The 15,552-nt window shown below is 29.2% G+C and overlaps 2 protein-coding genes and 1 long non-coding RNA gene across 3 annotated transcripts; 2 read left to right on the plus strand and 1 right to left on the minus strand.

Moving 5' to 3' along the window:
* Nucleotides 1–25: 25 nt before the first annotated feature.
* LOC140173395 (uncharacterized) lies at nt 26–698 on the minus strand. Its single transcript, XR_011862057.1, has 2 exons — nt 561–698; nt 26–350 (listed from the first exon to the last, which is right to left on the minus strand). It is a non-coding gene; the product is annotated as an uncharacterized lncRNA (long non-coding RNA).
* On the plus strand, nt 329–7,781 carry LOC112695228 (linoleate 13S-lipoxygenase 3-1, chloroplastic). Its single transcript, XM_025747482.3, has 7 exons — nt 329–977; nt 1,081–1,364; nt 2,840–3,080; nt 4,101–4,442; nt 5,335–5,528; nt 5,806–6,089; nt 6,552–7,781. Exons 1-7 carry the CDS (start codon nt 575–577, stop codon nt 7,579–7,581), a joined length of 2,778 nt encoding a protein of 925 aa, XP_025603267.1. The 5' UTR covers nt 329–574; the 3' UTR covers nt 7,582–7,781.
* A 4,122-nt stretch (nt 7,782–11,903) lies between these two features.
* Nucleotides 11,904–13,768, plus strand: LOC112695229 (11S globulin subunit beta). The gene is made up of 4 exons (XM_025747483.3): nt 11,904–12,252; nt 12,345–12,571; nt 12,683–13,066; nt 13,315–13,768. Exons 1-4 carry the CDS (start codon nt 11,973–11,975, stop codon nt 13,702–13,704), a joined length of 1,281 nt encoding a protein of 426 aa, XP_025603268.1. The 5' UTR covers nt 11,904–11,972; the 3' UTR covers nt 13,705–13,768.
* The last annotated feature ends 1,784 nt before the right edge of the window (nt 13,769–15,552 follow it).

Here is a 15,552-nt window from a genome sequence, read left to right on the forward strand (position 1 = left end):
AAAAATAATACAATGTAAGATTGACTTTAATACCAAAAGAAAAGAGTTTATTAATTGGGAAATTACAAACCAAAAAAATAAGGTGATATGGCACTTCAAATAGGGAATATATTCTATAATTAAGAATAGAATTTGTATTTGAGAAGATGAGAATACAATTATAAATATTGGATTGATTTAAATGACTAAATTTAAACTACTTTTTAAATTCAAATATATATTCATTAATCATGTCTAAGCAAGTCACCACATATATATTGACTAATCGTTTTCCCCTTTGTTTCCCGCCCACAGACGGCGTTAACTAGCTTAAACCACGGTTTGACCGGGGAGCCCAATTATTTTGAAATCTGCAATCAAAATAAAATAATAATAAGAAGAAGAAGAGGAATTCAAAGGTAAAAGCACAGGATGATTCATAAAGCAACCATTCGTAAGTATTATTTTTCTGAAAGACACCGCGTGGCATGGGAGCTGACAATGACATTATGGGTGATGCTTCTCTCTATATATATTATCCAACAAAACAAATTGCTTTCCTCAACTCCACCTCCACTTACCTCCGCAGAAGAAGATGGCACTTGTAAACGAATTTATGGGTTCTTCATTGATAGAGCGGCCCTCACGATGGGTTGTCTCCTCCTCAACAAATTCAAAATCAAAACCAATGTTTCAGTTCATAGAAATGAGAAAGGAAAACACGAGATCTGTGAGGTTGACGAAGGCTGCAAAGTTTCCTGCAACAGTTGTCAGCGAGGATTTGGTTAACACGCTTTCCGCCTCCACCTCCGCCACCGCCCCCTTGCACGCAAAAAAAGAGAAACCAGTGCAGTTCAAGGTTAGAGCTGTAGTGACGGTGAGAAACAAAATCAAAGAGGATTTTCAAGAGACAGTTGTCAAGCATGTTGACGCCATCGCTGATAGCATGTTAGGAAGATGTATTTTCCTGGAGCTCATCAGCACTGACATTGATCCAAGTAATTATTTGATTAATTAATTAATTAATAGTTCGTTTTCTCTGCCTCTCAGAGTACTTTAATTAGGAGAACAATTAATTAATTTCTGTGCTGTGTTGTTTAGGAACGAAAGGTCCAAAGAAGAGCAAGGAAGCAGTGGTGAAGGACTGGTCGAAGAAATCGAATGTTAAAGCGGAGAGAGTTACTTACACGGCTGAATTCATTGTTGACTCCAATTTTGGGGATCCGGGTGCGATTACGGTGTGCAACAAACACCAGAGAGAGTTCTTCTTGGAAACTATAACCATCGAGGGGTTCGCCACTGGCCCACTTCATTTCCCTTGCAATTCATGGGTAAGGCCCACCACAAAGGATCATCCTGGAAAGAGGGTTTTCTTCTCTAACAAGGTACGACTTTTCTCTACTTTGCTAATCAATTACTTTTTTTTTTCATACTCTAACAACTATTATGTGAATAAATAAAACGATTCCTATATAAAATTAATATATTTATTTTTTAAAGTTACATTATCATTTTAAAAATTAATGATAAAAATTCAGATGTAGTCGACTTCACGTGAAGTTGATACTTGAGAGTAGTTAGATAATTTAATTAGTTTGACTAAATTTTCATTTAACAACTTTTAGATATCAATTTTACGTAAAGTTGACTTTAAATGAGGTTTTCACCAAAATTAATATATACAATATTATCTAAAATATTACAAATTAAAAATATTTTAAAACCTTAAAATATATAAATTTGACCAAAAAAGCTCAACTTTTATTATCCTTTTTCTTGATCGAGCTTCAAATGTTCATGTCAAAATCAAACTCTTCAATATATACCAACTAGTTGAACTTGTTGGCCGCCAATTTTATTTAATATTCAAACCTGCCATTCTAAACAAGCGAACTTATTTATATCTATCTACCTTGAGAAATGGTATTTCGTTCCTTGGTAACCAGCAATGAATAATGAGTATTAAATTATATCAATTAAATAGATATTGACTATTAAGTATATATAAATTAAATCATTCATTAGTTAAGGAAAACTATCAACATTCGATAACGAGTTTGACTTCTATATATATAGATATAATAACTAAATGAAATTAATTATGTATAAAACTAAAGAAAGTTAAAAATAATAAAAATGAGCCACGGCGATGTTGACTTCAAAAGCACTATAGTAACTTTTGTGAGTATTGTATCACTGTTCATGGATGTTTGACTTTGAGGCTTTTCATATCTAACGCCAAGGATAAATGATTACTTTTATTTGAAAAGCTTAAACACTAAAAAATTATATTAATTCATGAACAAAGTTAGTTTTATACTTCCAATAAATAAATAAATTATTATTTTTATCTATCAAATTTTAAAAATTAAAAAAATCTATTATAGATAAAATCAATATTTTAATATTTTTGTCATATTAAAATTATCTTTTGTGAGTATAAAATTATGTTATGAACTTTTGTAGATAAAAATAGTTTATTCTAATATCAAAGAGAAAATATTTGAACGTGAATTATTTTAAAAAATAATTGAGAATTTTAATAATTTATTTTTTATTTATCTGCTTAATTTTTAATAACTAAAAGATTTAAATATATATTACTTTTAAAAAATTTAAGAAAAGAATTTAAACATTTTATTTAAAAATTAGAAAAAAAAAGTTTAGCTCACCTAATCATATTTAATTATTTTTATGTTTCGAATGCCCTAAATTTTTGTATATTCAATATTTGTTGAATCAATTATCATGTACTGCTAATGCATTTTATCAAAGAAAGGAAAATTCTCATTTTTTTTCCTTTGCTTTTTTTTTTTTTGAAAATTATATATATAATCTGTTATTGATTTTAATTTCACAGCCATACTTACCAAGAGATACACCTACTGGGCTTAGAGTAATGAGGGAGAAGGAGCTAAAAAACCTTAGAGGAGATGGCACAGGAGTTAGAAAATTATCCGACAGAATATATGATTTTGACACCTACAATGATTTAGGAAATCCAGATAGAGGAGCTGACCTCTCCAGACCAACACTCGGTGGATCCCAAGAACATCCATACCCGAGACGCTGTCGTACTGGCCGCTCCCCAACTGATACCGGTAATAACAGAATCATTCAATTTATTATTTATTGTTTAAGATTTTTGCGTCATAGAATATTAGAAATTGGTCCAACGAGTGAATCAAAATTTTCAATCGATAACAAACTAACAAAAATTTTAAACATGATTCTTTTTAAGTAAACAATCAAAAAGGGAAGAGAAAGAGAGAAGAAGAAATTTTTTGAAAACAAGAAAATATTAAAATTAATTATATATTGATCATAAAAAGTTAGTTACTAAAATTTTTTTCACATATATAAATTGTTCAATTAAAATTTAGGATTTAACTAATTTTTGTATGTCCTAATAACACATTTTAAAAATATAGTAATAATTTTTTAATGTATTTAATGTATTAAAAATGTAAAAAAAATTAATTTTTATAAATTTTTTTATAATATGTCTAAACTATGTGTTTAAGGCATAAATTAGTAAAATTCTAAAATTTAATGTATGAAAATATCCAAAAATGACAGATACAGTAGTGTTAAATTAGCATAGATGTTGAATAAATTAATGAAGAGTGCTAGAAGGTCAGTAGATTTTATGATTTATAGTTATCAATTAATTATTAATAGTATTGTTAATGGTGTGAGATTTCATCTAATGGTAAAGAATTATTCATTTTTCTTTTGCTGATTAAATACTGCCCATAATTTAATAAAAATGTTGGTCTCCTAGACTTTTTCTAAATGATATATGGATAACTTAATTTGAATTAAATTAAGTTTTTAAAAAAGTAATATAAAAAAATTATGATGACTTTCAGCTGTATAAAATTTAAGATGTATATATTTGTACACTAAGATCAGCTATTAAAATCAGCTACTAATGTATTTATGTATAAATATATGTGTAGTTTAATTTATTTTCAAAATGTATTTATATTCCAATATGTATTTTACACTAATAATTAATTTTAAGAATTGATTTTAGTGTACACTTAGCATAACTCATATTTGTATATATGTTGTGAATCTTTTTTGGTTGGATTGATTATATTGATTGTATGGTGCAGATATGCGTGCAGAGAGTCGTGTGGAGAAACCACATCCTATGTACGTACCAAGAGACGAACAATTCGAGGAGTCTAAGCAGAACACATTCTTTATCAAGAGGCTCAAAGCAGTGCTTCATAACTTGATCCCTCGCCTTAAGGCTAGCCTTTCTGTTAATAACCACGATTTCAACGATTTCTCAGATGTTGATTGCCTTTTCAGTGAAGGCTTGCTCATTAAGTCCCGCTTGAAAGACGACCAATCTTCTGTCTTAAACAAAATCCCACTCCCAGAATTGGTCACCAAGATACAAGAATCCAGCCAGGGACTTCTTAAGTTTGACACCCCCAAGATTATTTCCCGTAAGTATACATAATATCCCTTTCTTTATCTTTTAATTTCTCTTTCCATTTGAATCTTAATTGGCTACCTCAATACTTCATTTTAATTTTTCAAATTATCTATCCTAAAATTATTTGACATACTTTTTATAAATTAAAATTAACAATGATATAATCTTATCTTATTATTAATATAAAATTTTAAAATATACATAAATATACATTATTTTATTATAATTTTATTTATATTTAACTATAAACAAAGTTAATGTAATAATAATCCTTATGATAAGTTATTAGATATATAAAGTAGTCAAAACATATACATGTACAAATGATATATTATTATTATTATTATTATTATTATTATTATTATTATTATTATGATACACATCCAAGTTGATCTAACCTAATAAAAATCAGTTATGTCTAATATTATTTCAAGTGTTATTATTTAACTTAATTAGACTTAGTTTATAAAAGAGTTTTATAAAAGGGTGAAAAACTTAGATGCAGTCAACTTCATGTGAAATTAATAATTAAGAATCGTTAGATAAAAATTTAATTAAATTAGTCAAATTATTTAATCACTCTCAAATATCAACTTTACGTAAAGTTGACTGCAATTGAGTTTCACTTTATAAAAGACTTGGATCCGTAAGATTTCTCTTATTATTGTTATTATCTCTTTCATATACTCATATATATCTATATTTGAATTATGATATTTAATTTAATTCTACATTACAAAGAAGAATTGTCCATCTATGGACAATCGTTCTGATAATTTAATGATGAAAAAATGTGAATTTAAGTATTTAGTATTGATGTCAAAAATAAATTTTATTAATCATGTTATATATTTTTTTCTCATAATTAATCAATGGTTAACAATATATACTTTAACGTGCAGTGGACAAGTATGCCTGGCTACGAGACGACGAATTTGCCCGCCAAGCATTAGCAGGAGTCAACCCTGTTAACATTGAGAGGCTTCAAGTTTTCCCACCCGTAAGCAAGCTTGACTCAAGAATATACGATATCCAAGAGTCTGCCCTTAAAGAAGAACACATTTTAGGCCAACTTAATGGCATGACAGTGCATCAGGTACCTGCCTTGGGATTACATGCTCTTCCATACACACACACACGATTGATCTAAATCTATTGGGAAATGTTAGGGGACAATAATTTTATTGAACAATATAAACAATTATCAATCAAATAAAAACACACTACACTTTCAAATTAACCTTCTAAATTTTAATATTAAAATAACCATCTGTACACTAGTAAAATGAACATTCGATATATCTATTGTTTACATTGTTTAATATGTTCATTGTTCACCTATATTTTTCCATTTATTTCTTTGAATTTTGCAGGCAATAGAGGAAAATAAATTGTTTATGCTAGATTACCATGATATCTACTTTCCTTTTCTGGAAGGGATCAACAGCTTTGAAGGTAGAAAATGTTACGCTACGCGTACCCTATTTTTCCTGACACCCCTTGGGACTCTGAAGCCTATAGCTATAGAACTTAGCCTGCCTGGATCAAAACGAGTTGTTACCCCACCTGTAGATGCAACTAGCAATTGGATGTGGCAGCTTGCCAAGGCTCATGTTTGCGCCAATGATTCTGGCGCGCATCAACTTGTCAACCATTGGTAATTAACTAGCTAGAGCCATATAGCCCCACTAAATTCTTCTTTAAATTCCATTATCAGTAAAATTGAATGACAAATTATTTTATATATGAATTAAAATTTATTATTTTTTACTAATACTTAATCATCAATATTTAAAAGTATAAAATAAAGTATGTTGTTAGATTAATAAACTAAAAGAATTAAGCTAAATAAATTAAATTAATAATTAAGTAATAGCTAAAAATAATAAATTCTGATGGTCTTAATATTTTTTTACTCTGATATTTTTTAATATATTAAAATCAACCATCAACTAATGTAAAATATGTATTAAATATAAAATATAAATTAAAAATAATTAAATTATACACATATTCATTATAAATAAATAATAACCGATTCAGGGACTAATTTTTTTTATGCACCTAGCAGCAATTTTGAAAAAAAAAATTGCTAATAATGTTATGTATGTATTTATAGGTTACGCACACATGCGTGCATGGAGCCTTTTATATTGGCTGCTCATAGGCAATTGAGTGAAATGCATCCTATTTTCAAGTTATTGGATCCACACATGAGATACACATTAGAGATCAATGGCATAGCTAGGCAGGCCCTTATCCATGCCGATGGAGTCATCGAGTCTTGCTTCACTCCTGGACGCTACTGCATGGAGATCAGTTGTGCTGCTTACAAGAACTTGTGGCGCTTTGACACGGAGGGCCTCCCCGCCGATCTCATCCGCAGAGGAATAGCAATACCAGACCCAACCCAACCAAATGGCTTAAAGCTATTAATACAAGACTACCCTTACGCAACGGACGGGCTTCTCATCTGGTCTGCTATAGAAAACTGGGTCCGTACTTACGTGAACCATTACTACCATGGCCACGATGGCCAGCTTGTTTGCAATGACAAAGAGCTACAAGCTTGGTACTCAGAGTCAATCAACGTGGGCCATGCTGATCTCAGCCATGAAAGCTGGTGGCCCCCACTGAACAACAACGAGGATCTCGTCTCCATCCTCACCACCCTCATCTGGACAGCATCCGCACAGCATGCAGCTCTTAACTTCGGGCAATACCCTTACGGTGGTTATGTGCCAAATCGTCCACCGTTGATGCGAAAACTAATCCCGGAAGAGGGCGAGGCTGAATATAAGAATTTCATAGCGAACCCGCAAAAGTACTTCCTAAACTCTCTACCGAGCCTGCTGCAGGCCACAAAGTATATGGCTGTGGTGGACACACTCTCCACTCACTCCCCTGACGAGGAGTACCTGGGAGAGCGGCAGCAGCCCTCCATATGGTCGGGCGATGCGGAGATCGTGGAGGCATTCTACGCGTTCTCGGCAGAGATCAGAGGCATAGAAAAGGAGATTGATAGAAGGAACTGTGATCCAACACTTAGGAATCGCTGCGGGGCTGGTGTCTTGCCTTATGAGTTGCTTGCACCTACCTCCCAACCTGGAGTTACATGTAGAGGAGTACCTAATAGTGTTTCCACTTAAATCATAAATCATAACATTAATTAATTCAACAAATTATTAGTTATCATGCATGTTATTTCTCACCATCTCATTCTACCCTCCATATTTTGTATATATTTAGCGGTATATATAATTTTTTATTTAGTAAGGCAATAATTCAAATAAACTTGTATTAAATTATTGGTATCATATTACACTACTGATTGTGATTTTTTTTTCCACTCAAACTCTAAAAAATCACTTGAAATATATTAAATCATTATTTTGAAGATTTTTATTTTAATTTAGCTTTCTACGGCATAAAATATCTATTTAATTATATTAAATAGATGTTTAATTAACAAGGATTATTAAGAAAAGGGGAAAAAGGCTCACAACCAATTATTTTTATGGACAATTTACAACGACAAACAAATTGAATTTCATTAAAAAGTCGTTCACTAAAGTATTAATCACACTGAAAACTCAGATGCAGCAAATTTTACCAAAAATTAATAATTAAGAGCCGTTTAATAAAAATTTAATCAAATTATTTAAATTATTTAACTATTTTTAACCATCAATTTTATTACACATAAATTTTCACTATTAATCAATTATTATTAGCGTAATTTGTTAAATATTTTATTATAATAAAACATTACAGATATATTAAAAATGTTTAATTAACATGTGCTTTAAATACATAATAAAATTATCAATAGCACAAAATTTTAAAATTTTCTTTCAATAAACGCAAAACAAGTGCATTGATGAAAAGTTGATTGATTGGAAAAAATATTTTTTGTTTTTATTTTTAAAAAATAATTTTTAATTTTAATTTTTCACATTTTAAAAAATACGATTAGTTTATAACAAGAAGATTCATTTCTAAATATCAATATAAAATAATAAAAATATGTTTAGTTAGTTATTTTTAAAGTGTATTTCCAATCTTTTTAAAATAAAAAATTATATTTTTATTAAATATACAATTTTAATTATTTGATTTTTATTAAATTAATAATTAATTTTTATACAGAATCAATATGAAATAAATTACTATTTTATGCTATTTTAGAAAAATTAGGGTTAATTTTATATTTTTCGTGGCACTATATAATAATAAAAAACATCAATTGAAACAAAAATTGCAAATAAAATTAGTTTTTCACCAAACAAATTAATTAATTAATACTAAAATTTATTGATGCAAATATATTTTTTAAAAAATAATTTATTAATAAAACAATGAATAAACAAATATTAAAGTTAAAAAAATTAAAAACAAAAGGCAATCTTCTTATCCAAAATAAAGGAGTAGTACATGTTAATTGAAAGAGTAGGTAGTCAGTACTGTATAAAATAAAAAAAATAAATATACATTTAATTCTAATTAAAGCTTCTCTTTTTTTATTACTTCGTCTATATATATACGAAAAAAATTACAAAAATAAAGTCTAAAATAAAAAATATATAAAGAAAAGAGGAGAGATTCGAGCGTTTATTTTAAAACCAAAATTACCTTATTTTAGATTGAAAACGTTTAATTGAAAAATTAAAAGTGAACATAATAGAAATATAGAAATAGTATTTTTCATTTTATTCTATTTTTTGAAAATGTTTTTATTAAAAAATATTTTAAAAATATTTAATTAATCATATTTTTATTTTCATTGAATATAAAAATAAAAACACTAAAATCAATCAATTCAATTGTTTATATTTTTAATAATTTTTTTGTAAATTATAATTTTAACATGTGTCGTAAAAGTGTAAAACAAAAGATAGCAAAATTCATATTAAAAACTTGGTGAATGCTATCCTATCCTCTCTAAAGTAACATGTAAATTACCCTCTTTGATATATTATATTTTAATTGAGTAATATCTTGGAAGACGGTGAGGACCTGACAGAAAAAGAAAATAAAACACCCAATAAAACAGTGATATTTAGGAGACACAACGACGACGACAAAGAAGTGGGAAGGAGTAAATGCAATTAGAGAGAGAGTTGGAATACCTTTTCTGAAAGAATAATTTGATATGGTGATGCTTGGGAGGCATAACGACCACAATGAAGGAGTACAATAGGAAGGAGTAAACGCAATTAGAGAGAGTTGGAGTACCTTTTTTGGAAGAATGATTTGGGAAGATAAAATAAGATACACAACGAAACCGTGATGCTTGGGAGGCGTAATGAGAACGACCAAGGAGTGGGGAGGAGTAAACGCAATTAGAGAGAGTTGGAGTACCTTTTCTAGAAGAATGATTTGGGAAGAAAAAAACGAAACACCAATGAGATGGCGATACTTTGGAGGAGCAACGACGACGAAAGAGTGGAGAAAGTAACTCAGGTTAAAATAAACACCTAATTAAAATGTGACACATCAGAGAGAGTAACTTACATATTACTTTAGAGAGGGTAGGATAGCATTCACCTAAAAACTTTACTTTGTAATAATTTGCGATTTAAAATTTTCTCCAATTAAACACTTTATTAATAGCTCAACTGTTTCTTTGGACACTTGTTATTATTGTCAGGAACACTTGTTATAGTTTAAGCAACTTGTTCACGCTAAAACACTAGAATATTCTAAACACAAACATTTGGAAACGTCGGGCCAACAAGAAAATTACAAAGCATCATCTAGTCATCTACTATCAAATGTAAGTATGTAACAAATTTCAAAGCAGAGAAATTAATTGCATGCAAACAAAAAAGAAATAGGGAATATAGTGTATAGGAAAATATAGGCAGATAATAGAAATATTAAACAATATAAATAATAGATGTATTGAATATTTATTTTATTATATGTATGAATAATTATTTTAATATTAAAATTTAAGTAGATAATTTAAATATATAATATATTTTATTTAATTAATAATAATTTATATTATTCAAAAAAATTATTAGTTTGTTAGGATAATATAAACGTAAAAGTCTATTAGTGTGATTGTTTTGGCTTCGGTTCAAGTGAAAAAAAATTCACAAATAAAATATTTTTATTAAATGTTAAACATATTTAAATATATGTCATTACTTTTGTTAAAAATTAATTATTTATATTTTTCTAAAAGTTAATAATATTTTATTTGAAAAATATAAATATTTTGTGTTAATATTTAAAAATTTTATTAAAAATTGTATCCAAATACAAAATATTATTTTAAATACATATTTTTTTAAAAAATAATCTAAATTGACTCTTACTCTGATTTATTTTTTGATATAAAAAAGAAACTATACTGTTTTTATTTTACTTTATTTCTCACTTTAAAATATTTGTTTTTTAATACAAATTCATATTGTAATTATTATTAGATAATTATTTTCATCATTAGTTTATTTGATACTTTTCTGTTGTTAATATTAGTTTGAATTAATTTATACATTATTAAATTAAATCTTTATATGATTAAAAAATTGTTGAAGATAGTTGAGATATATATTAACCATTTATGAATGTTATAGATATATTGTTTTTTTAACTATTTTTTTAAGGTTTAATTTAGATATATTGATAATCTAAAATATTTTATATATTTATTTAATTATATTTATGTGATTAAAGTAAATAATTATTTTGTTAATGTAGTAGGAAAAGTCTAGGGGTAACAACTTTATTAAATTCTGGCGAGCATGTAATCAGTAAAGAAATGTGAGCTATTGGATGAAATCTCACACCAATATCACACTATTAAAATAGGGTAGCTCCCTAGGGAGCCAATGGCCTAAGTGTACAATGTGTACAATGGGCTAAACCTTTGGTCCATGAATAAAATGAACATCACCCACACTATCTAGAATAACCATCCGAATACCACTGATAATAAACATCTCATGTCATAAAATCACTCATCCTAAAAACTTAAGTTAATTTTGGAATTCACCAAGAATCGAACCCTTGACCTTTCGGATCTAGAATTCTAATACTATGTTATGAACACACTCATCCCAAAAGTGTAACCTAACAGGACAATGTAACACTAATGGTCATATCTCTAATACTTCCTAAACTTCCATTGTACACATTGTACGCTTAGACCATTGGTTCCCTATACTTTTCCATTAAAATAATCATTGATGACTATTTGATGGCTACAAATCATAAAAGTTACTTGTATCTGACACTCTTCTTCGTATGTAAAATTTTATATTTAATGTGTATCAAAATTAAATAAAAAAAACAAATGAAAAAGAGAAATGTTGCCATTTGATGATGGAGACATACGTGCCTGGCAATAAAGGGCAAAGCAGTCATGCAGCCACACCATACACATACAGCACAAATTCAAACTAACACCTCCTCAGCTTGGTCACCAAATTCCTAATAATATTGTAGAATTATACCTCCATAAATACAGCACCTATAAGCTGGTCCCCGATGCTTCAAACCTCTTCATTCCAAATTCCAAATTCCAATTATGGCCAATTCTCTAAGACTTGCCTTTCTTGTTCTTTTCCAGAGCTTGTTGGCTCTGTCTTTAGCCCACCGTTACCCAACCAAGTGCAGCTTTGACAAACTAGTCGCACTCGAACCCAGCAAACGGGTTGAGTCTGAGGGTGGTTTTACTGAGTACTGGGACTCCAAGAATGACCAGTTTCAGTGTGTTGGAGTTTCAGCCCTTCGCTACTCAATCAAACCCAAAGGGCTCTTGTTGCCTCACTACATCAACGCTCCAAGACTTCAATATGTACTTCAAGGCACGTATATGCATGTTAAGCCATTACAATTTGTTCTTTCTAATTAATTAATCATCTGATCTATCTTAGTTTCCATCATTGCATGCATGCAGGAACAGGAATTTTGGAAACGGTGGTTCCAGGATGCCCTGAAACTTTCCGAGAGCAAACACGTCACGGAGACCAGCATCAGAAAATCCATGCCACGAGGGAGGGAGATGTTATCGTAGTTCCAACTGGTTCTGCGCAATGGATTTATAACACTGGTGAAACTGATATGGTTATATTTTCAGTCATAGACTCTGCCAATGAAGATAACCAGCTCGACCTGAAAGTCAGAGTAATAAGCTAATTCGTTAATCATTATTACCATTTCATCTTATTATTATAATTATTATATTATTGTCGAATGTGTGTATATTATACTTATGTATAGATAAAATTATTGCAGAAGTTTTTTCTAGGTGGGAAACCGCAAGAAGAGAAGGGAGAGGAAGGCAACATGTTCAGTGGATTGGAATTGAAGACAGTGGCGGAGTCGCTGGGTATTGATATGGGGATAGCAGGAAAAGTGCAAGGAGTGGACGATCCAAGAGGTTCGATCATCATTGTGGAAGACGAGCTGGAGACTTTAAGCCCCGCCGTGGAAGAGAGTGGTAATGGTAACGGCCTGGACGAAACACTGTGTACTCTGAGACTTGTTCATCAGCTGGCTGAGTCCACAGATGCTGATAAATACAACCCACGCGCTGGATTCTTGACTGCTCTCAACACCCCTAACCTTCCCGTCCTTCAATATGTCCAACTTGGCGTTGATCGAGGTGTTCTCTACAAGGTATATACATTATTGAAAGATGGAAAGTTAGGTGCAGTCAAATTCACGTAAAGTTGATACTTAAAAGTCGTTAAATGAAAATTTAGTTAAATCAGTTAAATCATTTAACGGTCAGTTAAATCATTTAACGGTTCTTAGATATTAACTTCACCTGGAATCGACTCCACACCTGAGTTTTTACCTTATTGAAAATAGATAAGTTTTCTGACAGTAACAACGAATTATTGATGAGATGCATGTGCATGCAGAATGCTGTGATGGCGCCACACTACAATTTGAACTGTCACGCTGTGATTTACGGAACAGAGGGTAGGGGATGGATCGAGGTGGTGGGAGAAAATGGAAGAAAGGTGTACGAGGGAGAGGTGAGGGAGGGGCAGATACTGATCGTGCCGCAGCAGTTTGTGGTGGCGAAGAAGGCTGCAGAAGGCAGCGATGAAGGGTTTGGTTGGATAGCGGTAAAGACGAGTGACAACCCAATGATAAGTCCTCTTGCCGGAAAGCTGTCACTGATCCGGGCAATGCCTCTCCCTGTGCTCATGAACTCCTTTCGCTTGACCGCAGAAGAAGCTATCAACTTGAAGAAGCGAGGGGAGCTAACTCTCTTTAGCCCTGACCCTGCCCACACTCAAATATAATAATTAAGTAGCACACTGTCTCTATCTATCTATGTATGGAATAAATCACTCCTCTTCTCTTCTAGTCCAGTGCTGGAATTAAATGAAAGAGCCAATCAAATGCTAAAAGAGATTAAGGTTTATATAACAAAAATCTAGAAAACTAATTTTAGGATTTAGATTTATAAATTAAAATTTAAAATTAAATATTTATGATTTAATCATTAAAATTTAAAATAAATAAAATAATTTAAAAAAAATTTGATTACTTAACCTTATTCTAAAATGAATTCATAAATTTAGATTATATATGGTATGCAAGTGAGTGTGTCATGTATATCATGTGTATAAATATAGTATTAGATTTATAAATTTATTATAAATAATTTAGATTTATATTACAACAAGAAGGATATGATTTATAATAAAATTAAAAGAATACTTAAAAAATATATAAAGATAAAGAATGTTGTGTTATATATTTTTTGATTGAAAAAATTATAAAAATAAAATTAAATATATAAATTGAAATTATAATCGAATTTATATATTTCGTTAGGTTGAATTTACGAGTTGGTGTGAGATTTTTTCTTATTGTTGTTATAGATTAAATTGAAAGAGTAGTTTAATAATCTATATGATAGAAAGAAAGAAGAGAAAAAAGGGAATTTTTTTGGTGATTTTATTTCCACCAGAAAATAATATCATAAATTCGTAAAAATCATATGTACGATAATGAAGTTAATATTTAGATTAGTTTTTAAAGTTACATTTGCATCTCAATTTAGTTTTCTAATTTAATATTTGTGATTCACGTTAATCTCAAATTCTGTTTTTGTTATAATAAAACCAATATGAAATAGACGGATTATTATCACACTGAATTCTCTAATTATTATCTAATATGATAATTGAAAGTTTTTATTTTAATTTTTTTTAAAAAGCCTTTAAAACAGTTAAATGAGATTAGGTTTAGGATTTAAGAGTCTTCATATAAAAAAAATTAAGGTAAATCCTGCGTAACAGCCGTTAGCACGCCGCTAACAATTTCACCAGCACACCAAATAAAATAATTGAAATTTTAAAAATTAGATAAAAATATAAATATAATTTTAAGAACCAATTTGAATAATAATTCCACAATAATGTCATAAAAGTGATCAGACATAGTAATAATATCTACAAAATTAAACAAGTTAAAGTTAATAATCTAATCTATATCTATTCCAATCTAATGTAGTATATATATTAAAAAAAAGTCACACATCCAAACAATAAAATTGGTAAGATGACATTATGATACAACTTGAATAAATAGTAATGTTTTGAAATTTGAATTGGTGATCCAACTAGTAAAACTAAAAAAGTGTATTTTAAATATATTTTAAGTATATTTTAAAATGCATCCAAATATATTAAAAAACTATTTTTTTATTAAAATATAATTGAATATAAAAAATTACATATGTCTAATAGATATCAAATAAATATTATATTCAAAATATATCTATCATACATATACGGTAACTCAACTAAATATTCCGTACTTGATAGGTTGTGTCGTTGTGGTTCAATAGTTAAGACATGTCAAGAGTATACCTATCAAGTTCTTCTCCTCTGCAATTATAAAAAGGGCTATCTATAAAATAAGTTAAATTACTTTACACAAACTTAATATTCAGAAAGGTCACATGAGTTTTTTTTAATCTTCGTAATATTTTATAGTGATTTTTAATTTTAGTTGTTGTAAAAAAAAAAAGTTAAAATAAAATAAAAAATACTTGTTTATACTCACGTCTAACTTGTTTATTTCCGTTAATAATTAACAAAAGGCCGGCTGACATATTATATTAAAATGAATTTTAGAAA

Source organism: Arachis hypogaea, chromosome 6, assembly GCF_003086295.3.
Source record: "Arachis hypogaea cultivar Tifrunner chromosome 6, arahy.Tifrunner.gnm2.J5K5, whole genome shotgun sequence".
Lineage (NCBI taxonomy): Eukaryota > Viridiplantae > Streptophyta > Magnoliopsida > Fabales > Fabaceae > Arachis > Arachis hypogaea.

What these genes read in the sequence shown, in the direction of transcription:
- LOC112695229 (XM_025747483.3), top strand. Translation starts at nt 11,973, where the DNA reads ATGGCCAATTCTCTAAGACTTGCCTTTCTTGTTCTTTTCCAGAGCTTG. An exon ending in AGCTCGACCTGAAAGTCAGA is followed by an intron (nt 12,572 to 12,682) that starts GTAATAAGCTAA and finishes AAATTATTGCAG; the next exon opens with AAGTTTTTTCTAGGTGGGAA. An exon ending in ATCGAGGTGTTCTCTACAAG is followed by an intron (nt 13,067 to 13,314) that starts GTATATACATTA and finishes ATGTGCATGCAG; the next exon opens with AATGCTGTGATGGCGCCACA.
- LOC112695228 (XM_025747482.3), top strand. Translation starts at nt 575, where the DNA reads ATGGCACTTGTAAACGAATTTATGGGTTCTTCATTGATAGAGCGGCCC. An exon ending in CAGCACTGACATTGATCCAA is followed by an intron (nt 978 to 1,080) that starts GTAATTATTTGA and finishes TGTGTTGTTTAG; the next exon opens with GAACGAAAGGTCCAAAGAAG. An exon ending in CCGCTCCCCAACTGATACCG is followed by an intron (nt 3,081 to 4,100) that starts GTAATAACAGAA and finishes TGTATGGTGCAG; the next exon opens with ATATGCGTGCAGAGAGTCGT.